General features: G+C 45.5%; 1 protein-coding gene across 5 annotated transcripts in view; it reads left to right on the top strand.

Moving 5' to 3' along the window:
* Nucleotides 1–1,858: 1,858 nt before the first annotated feature.
* Nucleotides 1,859–14,363, top strand: part of slc15a5 (solute carrier family 15 member 5) — a 59,440-nt gene continuing 46,935 nt past the window's right edge. For 3 of the 5 annotated variants that reach the window (XM_073066184.1, XM_073066185.1, XM_073066187.1), the window contains exon 1: nucleotides 2,164–2,574. In XM_073066184.1, the coding sequence (XP_072922285.1) occupies nucleotides 2,250–2,574 (325 nt within the window). In that variant the 5' untranslated portion in view covers nucleotides 2,164–2,249. Of the gene's footprint in view, nucleotides 2,002–2,163; nucleotides 2,575–9,271; nucleotides 9,336–14,363 lie in introns of those variants that run through there. The other 2 variants (XM_073066188.1, XM_073066186.1) reach the window with 2 other exon arrangements.

A 14,363-nucleotide genomic window follows, 5' to 3' on the forward strand; every position in this document is an offset into this window, starting at 1 on the left:
ATAGGATGGAAAGCTGAAGAAGGAATGTAAGGGGAAAGCACTATGTGTAGTAGAAGAAGGCAGAATCATGTGAGAGGTGATAGGCAGCTAGAAGAGGAGGCAGAGTGGAAGTGGGATGGGGAAGGGAGAGGGAGGAAATTACCGGAAGCTGAAGAATTCGAAGTTCTACAGAAGTGGTTTCCCATTACCTTCTTCTGGCTAGTCTCTTTGCAAGACGGGCGACTCCAGCCATTACCAATACTCTTCAGAGGTTGTCTGCCCAGCAGCAGTGGTCACATAACTAGGACTTGTGATATGCACCAGCTGCTCACACGGCCGTCCACCACCTGCTTCACGTAACCCTGAATTGTGGGGGGTGGGATGCTAAGCAGGTGCAAAACTTTGCCCAAGGGTGACCTGCAGGCTAGCAGAGGGAAGGAGCGCCTTACACCTCCTTTGGTAGAGAGGTATCTCCACCCCACCACCTGACCACCCTCTGAAGGCCTTTCAAATGGATGATTAATAACTGGTTTGGTCTCAGTGGGGTAAGTGGTCTGTTTCAGTGCTGTGTCTCTCTATTGACCCTATTTCTCCACACACACACACACACACACACACACACACACACACACACACACACACACACACACACACACACACACACACACACACACACACACACACACACACACACACACACACACACACACACACACACACACAATCTATGCACTGTACCAGCAGTTATGGTCGAAGTGACAATAAAAGTTGACTTGACTTGACACTCCCATACCTCCAGTGATACTGCCTGACCTGCTGAGTGTTATCAGGACTTGATGTATTATTTCAGGTTTCAGGCATCTGCAGTTTATTTTTAATACTGAAAGCGTTGGCCCCAGCCACCTCGTTGTCAGCCAGGCGTCCGTCTGCACGCTGTTCCCTCGTGGCGCGAGTGACTCGCACCGTGACACTTACAGAAGGAACCGAGCCAGGGAAAGCGATATGGTTGTTTCACAGAATCTGAACTGTGATAAAGTGGTGCAGAAGAGACAGAGTGCTGGGCGTGCGTGGCAGGGAACCTGTCAAAACCTCCTCTTGTGCAACAGACACGTAAATGGAGTTGGCACCGACGCGAAATGCCAACACCCTCGCCCACAGAAATGTAGACTGCAATTTATCCTGATCCAACCAGCATTCCATGGCCAAAGACAGGGTCCAAGCACCCGCTGTAATTATCAGGGCTCACCAGGAACAGCATTGGCTGTTCGCTGCCACGATTTCGGCTTCTCAGCGCAAGTGCACTTGCAAGTTTATTTATTAATAAATTCAAGTACAGAAAATTGTAATCATATTGTAATATTGCGCCCAGTATCATTGTAAGTTTTTAAAATCTTGCCTTCGGAGGAGTATGTTTTTTTTAAAGCAGGTAATCGCCAAACATTTTTCTTTAGGGTTGGTCTCCGAAACAAGGCGCGGTGAGATCCACTCTGACAGTCTCCTCCGACTTGTTTTCGCCTGGAATTTGGCAGCGCGGTGTTTGTACGTAATTAGCGCAGGGTCCACTGTAGCAACAACTTGTTGCGCAATTCACCAATCGTTAACGTTGAATTGCAAAGAAATTGTTGCCATACACAACCTAAAAACGTATTACAGTACTGTACTTTCTGGGGGAGGTGAATATGCTGCTAGGCTCACGGCAGGACGGGATGCATTATTGCAACCTCAACTTGCATTCTCCCAAAGTAGTTTAACAAGATACGTCGCTACCTCACACCCAGCAACTCCCCCCACCCCTTCTAACAAATGCATTAAATGAGATTAGAGTAGCAACGTCGATGACTGTCGCTAAAGGATGGATTAATGTCCTCGGTGTTTACAAGTACACTTATGTGCAAGCGATAAAGTAACACGGGAGTAAAGTGCCAGAGCATTGCGAACAGCAGAGTGATTCAAAGGAAGTTGCTAATGCTGGAAATCTCTCATATGCAGACCGGATCAAGCAACCCTGCAAAGAAAGCAAAGGTTTCTGGATCTTTATGCAAAATATTATCAATATGTGTCATGAAAGTCCACTTTCAAACAGCGAGACAGTAGGGCTCGCTCGTCGGTACAGCATCAAGGCGCGATATTAAAGCCGTGAAATAGTCACACTTGCCCGCGAAATTCAAACCGTTCTTCCTACCAGTCTGACGACTGAATAATAAGCGCCGGCAGGTCCACCGCGCAGACCTCACACGGCCGGGGCCGGGGCCGGGGCCGGGGCGGCGGCCATGGGTTTGGAAAATCGACAAGGAGCCGAACAGAGGAGAGGAGGGAACGAGAGTGGAGGCATGCGGCATTCCAGAAAAAGGGTGCAGATTGTGGTCTGCCTGCTCTCCGTTGAGCTGTGTGAGCGCTTTACTCACTTTGGCATCGTCTGCAACATGATTCTGTTCTGCACTCTGAAACTGGGCTACAAGAACTACCAGGCTGCGATGGCCAACCTGTGCTTTATTGGTGCCAACACCCTGACTCCAGTCCTGATGGGGTGGTTGGTAGAGTCTTGCATGGGAAGGACTACGGTGGTTTATATCTGTGCACTCCTTCACTTCATAGGTATGGGACCTATTAGAATTTACCATTGTTTTAGTGAGAAAATGATAGAAAAATAGAGGGCTATGTGGGAGGGAAGGGTTAGATTGATTTTAGAGTAGGTTCAAAGGGCAGCACAAAATCTTGGGCCAAAGGGCCTGTACTGTGGTGTTCTGTGTTCTATTGCTATATATAGTGCATTCTGGTTAATTGCTCTGTCAAGGCAGCCACTTATTTTGGACAACTCTTAAAGAACAAAAATTAATCAAGAAAGTAAACACGGGGAAATCTGCAGATGCTGGGAATTCCAACAACAACACACACAAAATGCTGGTGGAACACAGCAGGCCAGGCAGCATCTATAAGGAGAAGCGCTGTCGACGTTTCGGGCCGAGACCCTTCGTCAGGACTAACTGAGAGGAAAGATAGTAAGAGATTTGAAAGTAGTGGGGGGAGGGGGAAATGCGAAATGATAGGAGAAGACCGGAGGGGGTGGGATGAAGCTAAGAGCTGGAAAGGCGATTGGCGAAAGTGATACAGAGCTGGAGAAGGGAAAGGATCATGGGACGGGAGGCCTCGGGAGAAAGAAAGGAGGTGGGGGAACACAAGAGGGAGATGGAGAGCTGGCAAACAACTAAATATGTCAGGGATAGGGTAAGAAGGGGAGGAGGGGCATTAACAGAAGTTAGAGAAGTCAATGTTCATGCCATCAGGTTGGAGGCTACCCAGCCAGTATATAAGGTGTTGTTCGTCCAACCTGAGTTTGGATTCATTTTGACAATAGAGGAGGCCATGGATAGACATATCAGAATGGGAATGGGACGTGGAATTAAAATGTGTGGCCACTGGGAGATCCTGATTTCTCTGGCGGACAGAGCAAAACGGTCTCCCAGTCTGCGTCGGGTCTCACCAATATATAAAAGGCCACACCGGGAGCACCGGACGCAGTTTACCACACCAGCCGACTCACAAGTGAAGTGTCGCCTCACCTGGAAGGACTGTCTGGGGCCCTGAATAGTGGTGAGGGAGGAAGTGTAAGGGCAGGTGTATTCCTTCGCTACATCGACGACTGCATTGGCGCTGCCTCCTGCACGCATGCTGAGCTCGTCGACTTCATTAACTTTGCCTCCAACTTTCACCCTGCCCTCAAATTTACCTGGTCCATTTCCAACACCTCCCTCCCCTTTCTTGATCTTTCTGTCTCCATCTCTGGAGACGGCCTATCTACTGATATCTACTATAAGCCTACAGACTCTCACAGCTACCTGGACTATTCCTCTTCCCACCCTGTCTCTTGCAAAAATGCTATCCCCTTCTCACAATTCCTCTGTCTCCGCCGCATCTGCTCTCAGGATGAGGCTTTTCATTCCAGGACAAAGGAGATGTCTTCCTTTTTTAAACAAAGGGGCTTCCCTTCGTCCACCATCAACTCTGCTCTCAAACGCATCTCTCCCATTTCCCGCACATCTGCCCTCACCCCATCCACCCACCACCCCACTTGGGATAGGGTTCCCCTTGTCCTTACCTACCACCCCACCAGCCTCCAGGTCCAACATATAATTCTCCGTAACTTCCGCCACCTCCAACGGGATCCCACTACCAAGCACATTTTTCCCTCCCCCCCCCTTTCTGCTTTTCACAGGGATCGCTCCCTACGCAACTCCCTGGTCCACTCGTCCCCCCCCCCCATCCTTTCCCACCGATCTCCCTCCTGGCACTTATCCTTGTAAGCGGAACAAGTGCTACACCTGCCCTTACACTTCCTCCCTCACCACCATTCAGGGCCCCAGCCAGTCCTTCCAGGTGAGGCGACACTTCACCTGTGAGTCGGCTGGTGTGGTATACTGCATCCGGTGCTCCCGGTGTGGCCTTTTATATATTGGTGAGACCCGACGCAGACTGCAAGACTGTTTCGCTGAACACCTACGCTCGGTCCGCCAGAAAAAGCAGGATCTCCCAGTGGCCACACATTTTAATTCCACGTCCCATTCCCATTCTGATATGTCTATCCATGGCCTCCTCTATTGTCAAAATGAATCCAAACTCAAGTTGGACGAACAACACCTTATATACCGGCTGGGTAGCCTCCAACCTGATGGCATGAACATTGACTTCTCTAACTTCCGTTAATGCCGCTCCTCCCCTTCTTACCCCATCCCTGACGTATTTAGTCGTTTGCCTGCTCTCCATCTCCCTCTTGTGTTCCCCCCACCTCCTTTCTTTCTCCCGAGGCCTCCCGTCCCATGATCCTTTCCCTTCTCCAGCTCTGTATCACTTTCGCCAATCGCCTTTCCAGCTCTTAGCTTCATCCTACCCCCTCCGGTCTTCTCCTATCATTTCGCATTTCCCCCTCCCCCCACTACTTTCAAATCTCTTACTATCTTTCCTTTCGGTTAGTCCTGATGAAGTGTCTCGGCCCAAAGCATCGACAGCGCTTCTCCCTATAGATGCTGCCTGCTGTGTTCCACCAGCATTTTGTGTGTGTTGTTGTTTTAATCAAGAAAGTAGCTGGATTCCCTTAGTTTATTTGGGTTTCTGCATCACTTAATTGGGACAGGAGAATGTTCCTAAACAGTTTCTTAACTAGCATCAGTCAAATGAACTTCTGTGGCCACTATACACTACACTGTGCTCAGTTTTATAAAATAGCATCAGTTGCATGTGTTTGTGTTCAAAACACAGTAGTTTTATTCACTTAGAGTTGCCCAGAAATAAGCAGTAACACAATTCAGAACTGTTTTGCTCACTGCAGTTACAAGCATTCAGTCTTGGAGTGAAAATGAAACGATTTCACTATTTCAGAAAGTTAAGGAGCTACAAAGAATCTGAAGGTACTGTACAGTATAGACAATCAACTTGAATATTATAATGAAAACTAAGATCTAGCGAAAGCATTTGTACGAAGGCAGTCCATTATCTGCACTAGGTGTCTGTGCTAATTTAGTTCATTTACAGTCAATCAAAAGAAGACGGCAGCATGTTGGTTGTCTGTTGTATCCGGCGATGACGGTGGAGTCTGTGCAGGAGAGATTTTAAAGTGGAAAAGCCTTTGCGGTGGAACAGTTTCACTCTCTCAACCCTGGAAGTCTGTGTCCAATGGTACAAATAGTCGGCACAAACTGGGATCTTCCTTGGTTGCCGTGGATAGCCCTGACTCCTTCCATGCAAAACGTTGCAGAGCACCACCTTGGGAGTTGGATCTCACTGTTAATCTCATCAGGAGCTGATTTCATTCGCTGGGGATAGGCGTAACCCTAATTTTCCAGGGTGTGAGGCTCACCTCGTTTAGCCCGCTTGTCGAAACAGTGTGGCCACTGTTGCGCGAGAACAGCTAGTTGGAGCTCCAGGTGAGTGTCCAGTGGGGATCAAAAGTGAGTGAGCAGTCCCAGATTGGGCATGGCAAGCCCTCTGAGGTGCTGCCCCCCTGGATACCCAGCACGTGGCAGTGGACACTGGATGAATTCCTTTGGCAGTCACTATTAGGAACTCCTTTTATATTATGTACTATAGCAGCGTGGGAATATTCTAATTTAAATACATAACTTATTACTCAGTGAAATAACAAGAGATCTTGCAGATGCTGGAAATCCAAGCAACACACATAAAATGCTGGAGGAACTCAGCAGGCCAGGCAGCATCTTTGGAAAAGAGTACTGTCAATGTTTCAGGCTGAGACCCTTCATCACAGCTTGAGAAAAAGATGAGGTCAGAGTAAGAAGGTGGAGTGGGGGGGGAGGAAGAAGTAAAAGGTGGTAGGTGATAGGTGAAACTGGGGAGGGGTGAAGTAAAGAGCTGGGAAGTTGATTGATGAAAGAGTTACAGGGCTGAGTAGGAGATAGGAGAGGGTAGAAGGCCTGGAAGAAAGGGAAGGGGGAGGAGCACCAGAGAGAGGTGTGGGTGGGCAAGGAGAGAAGGTGAGAGAGGGAAACGGGAATTGGGGAATAGTGAAGGGGGGGGTTGCAATTACTGGACGTTCATGCCATCAGGTTGGAGGCTGCCCAGACAGAATACAAGGTGTTGCTCCTCCAACCTGAGTGTGGCCTCGTCGCAGCTGTTGGAATGGGAATGGGAAGTGAAAGTGAAATGGGTGGCCACTGGGAGATCCCACTGTTTCTGGCAAATGGAGTGTGGATGCTCGACAAAGCGATCTCCCAGTCTATGTCAGGTCTCACTGATACACGGAAGGCCACACTGGGAGCACCGAATCCCACCACCAAGCACATCTTTCCGTCTCCCCCCCCCCCCCCCCACCTTCTGCTTTCCGCAGCAATTGCTCACTATGTGGCTCTCTTGTCCATTCGTCCCTCCCCACCGACCTCCTGCCTGGTATTTATCCTTGCAAGCAGAACAAGTGCCACACCTACCCCTACACCTCCTCCCTCACTACCATTCAGGGTCTCAAACAGTCCTTCCAGGTGAGGTGACACCTCACCTGTGGCCTCTAGTATATCTGCGAGACCCGACGTAGATTGGGAGACCTCTTCGGTGAGCATCTACACTTCACCTTCCAGAGAAAGAGGGATCTCCCCGTGGCCACCCATTTCAATTCTACTAAGTATGCCCATTCCAATGTGTCAGTCCATGGCTTCCTCTAATGCCACGATGAGGCCACAATCAGGTGGGTGGAGCAAAGCCCTATATTCTGTCCGGGCAGCCTCCAACCTGATGGCATGCACATCGACTTCTCGAACTTCCGGTAATTGCGCACTCCCCCCCCCCCCCCTTCACCATTCCCCAATTCCTATTTCCCTCCCTCACCTTATCTCTTTACCCACCCCACACCTCCCTCTGGTGCTCCTCCCCCTTCCCTTTCTTCCATTGTCTTCTACCCTCTCCTATCGATTCCCCCCTTCTGCAGCCCGGTATCTCTTCCACCAATCAGCGTCTCAGCTCTTTCCTTCATCCCTCCCCCTGTCTCTGGTTTCACCTATCATCTGCCACCTGGCTCTTCTCCCTCCCCTCCCTCCACCTTCTTGCTCTGCCTTCTCATCCTTTTTTTTCCAGCCCTGATGAAGGGTCTTGGCCCGAAGTGTCAACTCTTTTCCATAGGTACTGCCTGGCCGGCTGAATTCCAGCACTGTGTGTGTAACTAAGTTAAATGATAGTTTGTCTTTTTTTATATCTTCTTAACTATTTCCATGAAACTTGGGCTAATTGGGGCAGCCACTTAATTGGGCCAAAATATACTGGTTCTGATGTGTCCCAATTAACCAGAATCCACTGTGTATTGTTGATCATATGCTTCCTATCTATAAACTTAATTTCTTGTTGCCATGGTAATTGGTCACATTTTGCTGTCAAGTGTTTTCCACTGTAGTCTGCCATGTTATGACATCCCAGTCAATTTCCCTGTTACCCATGATAGTGTAGCTAAGGGGTGGCCAACCTTTTACATTCCATGTGTCAATTCTTTCACGCACGAGTTCAGATGCACCATACAACTCTTGTACCCTCATTCAATTCTTGTAAAAGTATGTTAATATAGACATATTAAGCATTTTACATGGTATATTGATTTAATATAAAAACAAGATAAATATTACTTACCTTAATGAGACTTTTAATATATCATTTTTCATTTTTAGAATCTATTTATTGGTACATAATCTTCTACAGCTATATAATGATACAAAACTTCAACAAATTGATATATATACAATTAATAAAGCAGAAGAGAAAAAAAGCTTATCATAGTATATGAAAATGAAAAAAAAATTATATATAAGGAAAGAAGGGAAAAAAAGAACCCCAACTAACTGAAAAAAAACCCCACTGACTCCAAAAAAAGGGGGAAAAACCCATTAGGAATCAACCCCCAGATCAATACGTCTTAGCAGCATCGATATATATAAAGAAGAAGAATCATCAACCGCCAATTCATGTTTATATAGAATAAGATTGGAAGGAAACCATATAAAATAAATCAAATTAAATGATAATATTTGGCAAAAGAGCCCCATCTTCTCTCAAAATTGAATCGGGCATCAAAAGTTCTACTTCTAATTTTTTCCAAACTGAGACATAACATTACTTGAGAAAACCATTCAATTAATGTAGGGACAGAGGTAGCTTTCCATTTTAATAAAATAGCCCTTCTTGCCAATAATGTAACAAATGCAATTACATGTTGATCTGAAGATGAAATACCCTGAATATGATGTGAGACTTTTAATATATTATGTCTTCTTTTGATTTCTTCCTTTTTCTTAATCACATATTCTTTCTGTAACTCAGACCCAAGTACTAGCTTCAGTTTTCCTTCTATTTCAGTCAGATGTTGTGTTTTATAGTTTCTATTAAGATCGTGTCTTCAAAAAGTGTTTTCACAAACAATGCACAACAGATTTCCTGAGGATCCGCTATAAATAAGAATTCATTTTCTCACTGTTCATTGAATTCACACTTACTATCACTTTCTGCCTTTCTTTTGCACTGTGATGGGTAACTGAATGTAAAAACAAGGCTTAATTTTCAAAAAAGTACAAAACTGCAAATGTTCACGAAGGACGAACAAAGCACAAGTCTGTTGTGAACGAGTGTCAATTGTAAACTGACTGGCAAAAACTTGCGACGCACCGCTGGTGCAGATACCTGGTGCAGATACCTGGTGCCTCAGGATCTAACAAGTATCAAACGTGTATTGAACAGTTATGGAACGACCGCAGAACAAAAGTCCTTCTTTCCTAGTTTGACTCATTGAACATTTTTTTAAATTGAAAACAGATTAATGTGAAAGAAGATAACACTCGCCAAAAGATATGCGTGAAGTAATAAAATGGCTAAAGGTAATTGCTAAATTTTAGATTTATTCTCAGTAAAACCCATTTCTAGCTCTAAGCTACTTGAATTCCTGTTATAGATTTTTTTTCTACAAATCGGTTTTTGGTTAATACTTTTTGCATGAGTAGGCTTACTTTTTTATTATTATCACTGAGATGCAATGCGCCACTTGTAATCATCCAATCCGCCACTTTTGGCGCATGCACCATAGGTTGGCCATCCCTGGTGTAGCTGCTGTTTCTAGGCACAGAACGGCTCAGTAGCATATGCCTTTGCTGTTCTTCTCTTCCAGCTGTTGTCATTTTGTACATATAAAAACAAATCTTGTAATCAATTCACTAGAATGTTTGTGCCTTAGATTTTTTTGTTCACCATGTAATGTTGGTAATTTCAAAATGTTTAAGCTCAAAAGAATAAGCTATCATTGTCAAATCTTGGGCTTTCAGAAGCAGAATCAGGTTTATTATCACTGACATATGTGGTGAATTCTGTTGTTTTGTGGCAGCAGTACAGTGCAAGACATAATAAATTTCCTTTGATAGTATGCTGAGTATGATAGTATTCTCGATGCTGAGAAAGTCGTGAATAGCACATTCAGTGAGTTGGCCACACTGCAGGTAAAGGCTTCACAGGCAGAAAGGGAAGGGGTGGCCACTAGACAGCGTAGCAGTAGGCAGGTAGTGCAGGAGTCCCCTGAGGTCATCTCCCTCCTTAACAGATATACTGTTTTGGATACTGTTGGGGGAGATGTCTCATCGGGGAAGGCAGCAGCAGCCGAGTTCATTGCACCATGGATGGCTCTGCAGCACAGGAGGGAAGGAAAAGGAGTGGGAGAGCTATAGTGATAGGGGATTCGGTTGTAAGGGGAATAGATAGGCGTTTCTGCGGCCGCAAATGAGACTCCAGGATGGCATGTTGCCTCCCTGGTGCAAGGGTCAAGGATATCTCTGAGCGGCTGCAGGACATTCTGGAATGAGAGGGTGAACAGCCATAGGTACCAACGATATAGGTAAAAAACAGGATGAGGTCCTACAAGGTGAATTTAGGGAGTTAGGAGATAAACTAAAAAGTAGGACCACAAAGGTAATAATCTTTGGATTACTACCAGTGCCACGTGCTAGTCAGAGTAGAAATAGGAGGATATTTCGGATGAATACGTGGCTTGAAAAATAGTGCAAAGGGGAGGGATTCAAATTTCTGGGGCATTGGAACCAGTTCTGGGGGAGGTGGGACCGGTATAAACAGGACGGTCTGCACCTGGGCTGGACTGGAACCAATGTCCTAGGGGGAGAGTTTGCAACTGCTGTTCAGGAGGCTTTAAACTAATGTGGCAGGGGGATGGGAACAAGTGCAGAGAGACAGAGGGGTGTAAAATGAGGGTAGAAGCAAAAAGTAGTAAGGTGAAAAGTAAAAGTGGCAGGCAGGCAAATCCAGGGCAAAAAGCAAAAAGAGCCACTTTTCAACATAATTGTATAAGGGCTAAGAGTGTTGTAAAAACAAGCCTGAAGGCTTTGTGTGTCAATGCGAGGAGCATTCGTAACATGGTGGATGAATTGAATGTGCAGATAGTTATTAATGAATATGATATAGTTGGGATCACAGAGACATGGCTCCAGGGTGACCAAGGATGGGAGCTCAACATCCAGGGATATTCAATATTCAGGAGGGATAGACAGGAAAGAAAAGGAGGTGGGGTAGCATTGCTGGTTAGAGAGGAGATTAACGCAACAGAAAGGAAGGACATTAGCCTGGAGAATGTGGAATCGATATGGGTAGAGCTGCATAACACTAAGGGGCAGAAAACGCTGATGGGAGTTGTGTACAGGCCACCTAACAGTAGTAGTGAGGTTGGGGATGGCATTAAACAGGAAATTAGAAATGCGTGCAATAAAGGAACAGTAGTTATAATGGGTGACTTCAATCTACATATAGATTGGGTGAACCAAATTGGTAAGGGTGCTGAGGAAGAGAATTTCTTGGAATGTATGCGGGATGGTTTTCTGAACCAACATGTCAAGGAACCAACTAGAGAGCAGGCCATTCTAGATTGGGTATTGAGCAATGAGGAAGGGTTAGTTAGCAATCTTGTCATGCGAGGCCCCTTGGGTAAGAGTGACCATAATATGGTGGAATTCTTCATTAAGATGGAGAGTGACATAGTTAATTCAGAAACAAAGGTTCTGAACTTAAAGAAGGGTAACTTTGAAGGTATGAGACGTGAATTAGCTAAGATAGACTGGCAAATGATACTTAAAGGGTTGACGGTGGATATGCAATGGCAAGCATTTAAAGATCGCATGGATGAACTACAACAATTGTTCATCCCAGTTTGGCAAAAGAATAAACCAGGGAAGGTAGTGCACCCGTGGCTGACAAGGGAAATTAGGGATAGTATCAAGTCCAAAAGAAGAAACATATAAATTAGCAAAAAAAAAGCAGCACACCTGAGGACTGGGAGAAATTCAGAGACCAGCAGAGGAGGACAAAGGGCTTAATTAGGAAGGGAAAAAAGATTATGAGAGAAAGCTGGCAGGGAACATAAAAACTGACTGTAAAAGCTTTTATAGACACGTGAAAAGAAAAAGATTGGTCAAGACAAATGTAGGTCCTTTACAGTCAGAAACAGGTGAATTGATCATAGGGAGCAAAGACATGGCAGACCAATCGAATAACTACTTTGGTTCCATCTTCACTAAGGAGGACATAAATAATCTTCCGGAAATAGTAAGGGACCGAGGATCTAGTGAGATGGAGGAACTGAGGGAAATACATGTTAGTAGGGAAGTGGTGTTAGGTAAATTGAAGGGATTAAAGGCAGATAAGTCCCCAGGGCCAGATGGTCTGCATCCCAGAGTGCTTAAGGAAGTAGCCCAAGAAATAGTGGATGCATTAGTGATAATTTTTCAAAACTCCTTAGATTCTGGATTAGTTCCTGAGGATTGGAGGGTGGCTAATGTAACCCCACTTTTTAAAAAAGGAGGGAGAGAGAAACCGGGGAATTATAGACCGGTTAGTCTGACATTGGTGGTGGGGAAAATGCTAGAGTCGGTTATCAAAGATGTGATAACAGCACATTTGGAAAGAGGCGAAATCATCGGACAAAGTCAGCATGGATTTGTGAAAGGGAAATCATGTCTGATGAATCTTATAGAATTTTTTGAAGATGTAACTAGTAGAGTGGATAGAGGAGAGCCAGTGGATGTGGTATATTTAGATTTTCAAAAGGCTTTTGGCAAGCTCCCACACAGGAGATTAGTGTGCAAACTTACAACACACGGTATTGGGGGTATGGTATTGATGTGGATAGAGAATTGGTTGGCAGACAGGAAGCAAAGAGTGGGAATAAATGGGACCTTTTCAGAATGGCAGGCAGTGACTAGTGGGGTACCGCAAGGCTCAGTGCTGGAACCCCAGTTGTTTACAATATATATTAATGATTTAGACGAGGGAATTAAATGCAGCATCTCCAAGTTTGTGGATGACACGAAGCTGGGCGGCGGTGTTAGCTCTGAGGAGGATGCTAAGAGGATGCAGGGTGACTTGGATAGGTTAGGTGAGTGGGCAAATTCATGGCAGATGCAATTTAATGTGGATAAATGTGAGGTTATCCACTTTGGTTGCAAGAACAGGAAAACAGATTATTATCTGAATGGTGGCCGATTAGGAAAAGGGGAGATGCAACGAGACCTGGGTGTCATTGTACACCAGTCATTGAAGGTGGGCATGCAGGTACAGCAGGTGGTGATAAAGGTAAATGGTATGTTGGCATTCATAGCAAAAGGATTTGAGTACAGGAGCAGGGAGGTTCTACTGCAGTTGTACAAGGCCTTGGTGAGACCGCACCTAGAATACTGTGTGCAGTTTTGGTCCCCTAATCTGAGGAAAGACATTCTTGCCATAGAGGGAGTACAGAGAAGGTTCACCAGATTGATTCCTGGGATGGCAGGACTTTCATATGAAGAAAGACTGGATCGACTAGGCTTATACTCACTGGCATTTAGAAGATTGAGGGGGGATCTTATTGAAACATATAAAACTCTAAAGGGATTGGACAGGCTAGATGCAGGAAGATTGTTTCCAATTTTGGGGAAGTCCAGAACGAGTGGTCACAGTTTAAGGATAAAGGAGAAGCCTTTTAGGACGGAGATGAGGAAAAACTTCTTCACACAGAGAGTGGTGAATCTGTGGAATTCTCTGCCACAGGAAACAGTTGAGGCTGGTTCGTTGGCTATATTTAAAAGGAAGTTAGATATGGCCCTTGTGGCTAAAGAGATCAGGGGGTATGGAGAGAAAGCAGGTACAGGGTTCTGAGTTGGATGATCAGCCATGAACTTACTGAATGGTGGTGCAGGCACGAAGGGCTGAATGGCCTACTCCTGCACCTATTTTCTATGTTTCTATTTTTCTAGTAGATATGGATAGTTAGGTAGATAAATAGATAGGTGGATAGTGCAAGAGAAGAATAATGAGGTAGTGTTCATGAACAATTTAGAAATGCAATGACAGAGGAGAAGAAGCTGTTCCTAAACGTTCATTGTGGGCCTTCAGGCTCCTGTATCTTCTCCCTGATGGTCGTAATGAAAGGAGGGCGCCGAGTGTCAGGGAGTCTGAGTGTATTCTTTAGAAGCAGCCTGAACAAAAAGTAGCAGTGACGTATCTCTCGCTCGCTGCATGCCCCATTTGAGGGCCTTGCATTGGCTTCATGAGCCACCTCAGAGCCTGTGGGACTGGAGTGGAAGCAAGTCATCCTCAGGCCCGAGTGGAGCCTGCTATTAGGTAGCGAGTTTCGGGACAATAAAGCAATCTTGACAGTTCACAAAGTTTGGCTGATCTGTGACTCAAATGGGAAATGGAGGCGGTAGTGTTCCCATGACCCTGCCGTCTTTGTCCATAAGGATTCTAGAGAGGGGTTTGATAGTGGGATCTGAACTCAGTCATCCACCAATACAACCATGATGCCACGACTCATTATTTAAAATGTGAATCTCATTGTTGGAAGTTAAGTTGTTCTTTGAGTGGTAACATATCTTTTG

The sequence above is a fragment of the Hemitrygon akajei genome, chromosome 14 (assembly GCF_048418815.1).
Source record: "Hemitrygon akajei chromosome 14, sHemAka1.3, whole genome shotgun sequence".
Lineage (NCBI taxonomy): Eukaryota > Metazoa > Chordata > Chondrichthyes > Myliobatiformes > Dasyatidae > Hemitrygon > Hemitrygon akajei.